A 6,155-nucleotide genomic window follows, 5' to 3' on the forward strand; every position below is an offset into this window, starting at 1 on the left:
TGGCTCGGGTTTGTGTTTGTGCAGATGCACTGCAGGCGTGGTACAGAGCGGAGGGCGTGTCTGCTCTGGAGAGAACAGAAGCCGTTTTTCAGCGCAGTGTCTCTTTTCCCCGAACGTGTACGCACAAGTGATCTTTAGGATTCATTACAGCAGAAATGTTTCTAAAACAAGGTTTACTTGTAAGTGTCAGAAAACGACGGTGTTGCACTCTGAGCTCAGTTTTGCGAAACCTCACTCTCCTCCCCTCATTGCTGGTGTTATTCCTGCTTATGTCGTTTTTAGAGCCAGGTGATGTGATTTAAAGCTGAACTCGGTGCCCCGCTGCTCTAAAACAGTGGCTGTAACATAGCCAGGGTGAAGCAGAACATCAAGCAAGAAACCTTGGTCATCCTTTTCTGTTTGATTTTTTTTTTTTTCTATGAGTACGGCTACGAAAGCAAACAGCCGTTACGTTCCTACTCCTTTTCCTGTCCGTGAGGTGGCTTTAGTTTGGATGAAGGTCCCTTGTGACCTAGCTGCCTCGTGCCAGCTGCGTGCGTAAGGAAGGTGACACCGACAAGCTCTTCACTTACACCCTGCCTTGAGCAGGGCCGTTACTGCAGGGCCGCAGCTCGGTAGGCTGGCAGGGTCGTCTGCAGGGTTCCTCGCACTGGACCAGCTCCCCTGGGTGGCTCTGGGGATGGCCTTCCGCTGGCCTGGGCAGTCCCCAGCCCCGGAGACGTCCCTTATCCGAGCTCTGGCTGCACTGGCCGCCATAAACGTTGCCACGTGTCCCTGCCTCCCGTTGTCAGTAGTAACCGCAGGTGAGCGCATGTCGGTGGCGAGCGGTGACGATCTCTGCGGACGTGGCGGCGAGCTGAGGCTGGCCGTGAGCATGCCTCGGCTCCATGCCTGGCGTTTCCCGAAGGCGGTCGTAAACCCTTCCTCCCGGAGCCATCTTGCCTTGCAGCAGAGAGGAGGACAAGCTGAGTCACGCTGGGCTTCTCTCTCCCGGCCCAGTAACGTGTGAGAGCGTAGCCGAGCCGTCTGTCCCTAGTTACGTCAGGCACGCCTTGACGCGGATCCTGCTGCCGCCCCGGGCGGCGGCGCTGGTACCTGAGCGTGTCCATAGTGCTGCCGTCAGGGGCTGAGAAGTGATTGCAGACACCGCAAAGAGAGCGTGGGTGTGAGTGTTAGAGCCTGCCGCGTGCCCGGTAAGTACGCGTCCCATCAGAGGTGGGCGCTGGAGGAGACCTTCCCCGTGCACCCACAGAAGGGTCCAGCTGCTTTCACTCTGATGTGGAGCTGGTGTTCGAGGCGCCCTGGCAAGCAAAGTCCTGCCCCAGCGTGGAAAGGACCAATCTGCGTGGTCCCTGATGCGTCTGATATAAAAATGGCAGTGAGCCAGGTCAGAACCAGAAGAGGGGCCAGAGGGATCCACTTACCAAGCTAAATCCCCAAATCTGAGGGTGAGCCCTCTTTCAGAGAGAAGGGAGAAGCCTTGCAGGGGGGCCCTGGGGCTGGCGGGCGCTCGAGGAATGAAAGGACTGCTCAGAAAAGTGAAGACTGTGATGTGCTGGAAGGGCCAACGGCTGATGGATGAGGAAGAGGAGGAATCCAGACTTCAAATCTGCTGGGAGGTTTCTGGAGGGGTCGGCGAGCGTGGGGACCGGGAAGCTGGAGTTGATCTGGTCTGCCCGGGTTTCCCCAAGGCTTTTGTTTGAGCCCTCCATGAAAGCCATCGCCGCGGCCAGACGGGGCAGAGAGAAGGGAGATGCCTGCTGGGCTCTCACAAAGGTCCTGCTTTGAAGCATTTGGGGTGGTAAGGGGAAGCGGGCGGTGCTGAGCTGCAGAGGGGCACGCCGACGCAGAAATACGAAGCGGCACGGCGGGAAGGGGGAATCGCTGCCGGTGCTGAACCGGCTGTGGTCTCGCAGCTTGGACATGTGCTGCATCCTTCCTCCCCACGGCCGTGCCCGCGTCCCGCCCGCGCTCCCAGCCTCCCCCGGCCGCTCGCCCCTCGGGTTACTGTTTGACAGAGGAGCTCGGAGCTGCCGCGTTTCCTGGCAGCTGGGATTTTTCCGGCTCAGAAGGCAGGAGAGGTGGCTTGTGGCTCCTCGTTTAAAGGGATGGAGCTGTGACTCCCTGCGGGAGTGCGAGGGACGTGGCAGCGTGTTTGCAGGACTCTGTAGCGCACAGGTCTTTGTGTCCGAGAGTTCCTTTGTTACAAGTCACTGTTAGCAGGTAAACACGCTTCTGGTCAAGACAGCGAGTGTGTGTGTGATTGTGTTTGGTGTTAGCAGCACCTACATCTGTCTCATTCCAAGTCCACGGTGCAGATCATTCCGCTGCTCCAGGAGCCACGTCAGTCGATGGCGGGTGGATCTCTGGAGATGATCCGCGTCCCGGAGCCCGGAGCCAGCCAGGCGTCCCCGGCGGGCCCGAAGGGGCAGGGGAGCTCTCGGAGGGGCTGGTTTTGGTCGGTAGCCGGTTACGGTTACACTGACCCGTACACGGGCAGAGGACACCGGCTCCTGGAACAGCTGCTGCTGACTCCTTGCTGAGGAGGCCCCTGCGTGGGTCGCGGCCGTTTCCCTGTCCCACGGGCTGTGGGGGTTTCCTTGGTCTGGGTTTATCCAGGATGCCCTGGCTCCCGGCTGCGCGTACCAAGGGCGCTGCAGGCTCCCACCTGCGCCCGCCAAGGATGCGCCGCGGTCCCAGGCTGGCAGGCGGTTTCTCCACCTCTGTTCTAGCAGATGTCCCTTGTCCACGCTTCTCCCCGTTATGACCAGGTCACCCTTCTGGCCGCTGCTCCGACAAGGGATCGGTGTCGTTCCCGCGGTCCCTGCAGGCAGGGGCAGCCCTGGCTCTGCCAGTGACCCCGCAGGAGCCCCTCGCGTGGGGCTGGGCGCTGGGAGCTCTGCCTGCTCCCTGTTACCAGCACGGTGTCAGCCCCGGGCACTGGCCCTGCTGGGCTCCTTGGCGCTGGGCTGGGGGGCGTCCACCACCCCGTGTGCCATCGCGGCAGCTTCCTGCCCAGGCGCTCGCTGCTCGCCCCGCTGCTCCAGGGTTGTCTGGAAACGTGGCTGGAGGGGAGGGACCTCCGTGGGCACAGCAGGTGCTGCCGGAGCACCGGTCCCTTCCGGCAGGCAGCTGCTCAGCAGAGCCCAGCTCCCAGCCTGAGAGACGCCGCCGAACCCCGGGCTTCCGCTGCGCCGCCCGGAGAGCGAGGGGCCGCCCGCTGCCCGGCTGCGGAGCCAAACGTGCCAAGAAGCCCCAGGTGAGGGATGCCCTAGAATCGTGTTGGGGACGCGCCGTCCTGGGGCCGTGCCCCACAGGGGACAGCCATGGCTAACCTAGCCCTGGGAGCCATCCTCGCTGTGCTGGCCTCGCTCATCATCGCTGCCAACGCGCTGGTGGCCGTCACGCTCCTTCACCTCATCCAGAAGAGCGGCTGCAAGGGGCTCTATTTCGTCCTTAATCTCGCCGTGGCGGATGCCATGGTTGGCTTCACGGTCATGGGGCTGGTTGTGGATGAGTTTTCCCAGCCCTTCCATCCGTCCCAGATCTTCTGCGTCCTGAGAATGGCTTTTGTGACCTCCTCTTCTGCGGCCTCTATCCTGTCCCTGATCCTGGTTGCGTGCGACAGGCACCTGGCGATCAGGAAGCCTTTCCACTATTTCCAGATAGTGACGGGCCTGCGGGTCGGGGTGCGCTTGCTGGGGCTGTGGCTGGTTGCTGCCCTCATCGGCTTCCTCCCAGTCCTCTCCCCGGGCTTTCAGAACATCTCCCACCACAAGAAGTGCTCCTTCTTCGGAATCTTCCAGCCCGCCTACATGCTCGCCGTCTTCTGCTTCGGCTTCTTCCCGGCGCTCTTCCTCTTCATTTACCTCTACTGCGACATGCTGAAGATCGCCTCGGTGCACGTGCAGCACATCCGGGAAGTGGAGCAGGCGGGGCTGGCGGGGGGCTGCCCCCCGTCCCGCGCCACCAGCGACATGAAGGCCATGCGCACCGTCGCTGTGCTCATCGGCTGCTTCACGCTGTCCTGGCTGCCGTTCTTCATCGCCAGCGTCGCGCAAACCATCTGCGTGAAGTGCTTCCCCTACGAAGTCATCGAGAACTACCTCTGGCTGCTGGGGCTCGGCAACTCCCTCCTCAACCCCCTGCTCTACTCCTACTGCCAGAAGGACGTGCGGCTGCGGCTCTCCCAGCTGGCCGCGGGTGTGAAGAGGAGAATCCTCCTGCGCCTGAGGAACGGCCGCCGGCTCCCTGGCAGAGGCGCCAAGCCGCTCCCCACCGTGTCCTGCCCGCGGCTCCAGGACTGACGCGGTGCGGAGCGGCTCTCGCCAGCCGCCCGGCTCATCTCCCGCATCGTGACCGTGAGCTCGGCGCCTGCCAGCTGTGGAGGACAGCACAGACAGGGTGAGATCAGTCTGGATGCTGATTCCCGGACGTCAGCGTGGCCAGATTCCAGCCTGCTCACCGCACGGCCCGTTTTGCGCCAGCCCCGAGCACCCCAAATTGCGGCTGCGTGGTGCACACTCGATGTTGCCTGCAGAGCCTCAGCAAGGGCAGCCTCCTGTCTCCTGGGACCAAGCCCCCGGCGCTCGCTCCGTGGGCTAAGACCCTTCAGCCACGGCTGCCCCTTCGCGCTGGGCGCAGGCTGGGAGGCGTGTGCGTGTCCTAAATCTGTCCTGGACCGCAAGCGCTCCCGGTCGCTGCCCTTCCTAAGCCCAACTGACGATCCTGGGCCATCCCCAGACCTGTCCCCTGCCGCCACCAAACCCCAGGCAGAGGCGAGGGTCTGGGTCTGGGCTCTCGGCCGTGGCAGCGGGGATGAAGGGAGGGCTCCCGCGTTCCCGGGCAGCAGCCGTCCCGCACCGGAGCCGGCAGGAAGAGCGCGGAGCCGCACGCCCGGGAGGGTGCAGGGCAGCAGGCGCTGCGCTGTTGCTGTTTGGCTGGGGCTGTAAAGCGAGTTAATGCCTAACCGCTGACAGCTGAGCTGCGGCGAGGGCGCGGGAGGAACGGCTGCCCTGGAGCCAGGGAAACCCCGCGCGGGAGGGCTGCGGTGTCCCACCAGGGCTGCAGGGCCGGATTTGGGGCTGCGAGGGTCCCCACGCCCTGACTCGGCCCGTGGGGGCACACAGCACTCCTGCGTGCCCTGCCACGCTCCAGCACTGGCCGGATTGCTGACGCGGCCGCAGGCTATGATGGTATTTAATTTCTTCTCCTTAAATCTCGTCCATTTAATCCATGTGGCAAGAAACCTTAAAAGAGGTTTCTTAGCTAAGCGTGTACCCTAACCGGAAAATGAGGGTGCTGCGCGTAAATAGCAGTTGTTCCCAGCTCTGTCGTTTGCCCCGTGGCGAGACAGGAAGGCTCAAGGCCACATCCAGTCTGCGTCCAGAGCCTGCCCTGGTCCCGAGGCCTTCCCGTCCTAGAGGAAAAGGCGAAAGTGAAAGTGCCTTTTGAAAAACAAAGCCATCCACCTCTGCCCGGGAAGGGCCTGAGACGGAATCTCACGCGGCGGACGCTCTTCCCGCCCGCGCGGCGCAGCGCCGGCCCCAGAGAAGGCCCCTGCGGAGCAGCGCTGGCTCTGCGGTGCGCCGGTGCCTCGAGCGGGGACGGCGGCGTGGCGGGACGGGCGGCGTGCGCGAGGAGGGGGTGTGAGGGCGCGGGCCCCTGCCCCGCTTCCACGGGCCACCGGGCGCTGCGGTGCGTAAATACCCGTCGGAGATTTCGCGTGTGGAATGTTTATTGACGTTTATTGATGTTTAATACAAATTTCACTTGTGTCAGCGGCCCGGGAGCTCCCCGCGACACAGCAGCGCGCAGCAACGGCGGCGCGGGGGCGAAGCGCGATGCCAAGGCGAAGCCCCTCGCCGCGCTCGAGGGGTGATGGCTCTAAACGGGAACGGGGCGGCTCAGAGGAGACAAACGGAGCAAAGGCTGCACTGGGAGGGTGGAAGAGGCCGCCCAGAGAAGCTGTGGGTGCCCCACCCCTGCAATCGTTCCAGGCCAGGTTGGCCGGGGCCCTGAGCGACCCGTCCCGCCTGGCGATGGCGCTGCCCGGGGCAGGGGGGCCGGGCTGGGTGGGCCGCGACGCGCGGCCATTGCGGCCGGGCCCGGCCCCTGCTCCGCGGGCGCACGGCGCATGCGCGGCCCGCCGCCGC

At 63.8% G+C, this 6,155-nt stretch overlaps 1 protein-coding gene across 1 annotated transcript; it reads left to right on the top strand.

The window, feature by feature from the left end:
- Nucleotides 1-3,317: 3,317 nt before the first annotated feature.
- On the top strand, nt 3,318-4,307 carry GPR119 (G protein-coupled receptor 119). The gene has a single exon (XM_086756639.1). The coding sequence runs from the start codon at nt 3,327-3,329 to the stop codon at nt 4,305-4,307; it is 981 nt and encodes a 326-aa protein (XP_086612765.1). The 5' UTR covers nt 3,318-3,326.
- The last annotated feature ends 1,848 nt before the right edge of the window (nt 4,308-6,155 follow it).

The sequence above is a fragment of the Chlamydotis macqueenii genome, chromosome 11 (assembly GCF_036417535.1).
Source record: "Chlamydotis macqueenii isolate bChlMac1 chromosome 11, bChlMac1.mat, whole genome shotgun sequence".
In the NCBI taxonomy this organism is placed as follows: Eukaryota; Metazoa; Chordata; class Aves; order Otidiformes; family Otididae; genus Chlamydotis; species Chlamydotis macqueenii.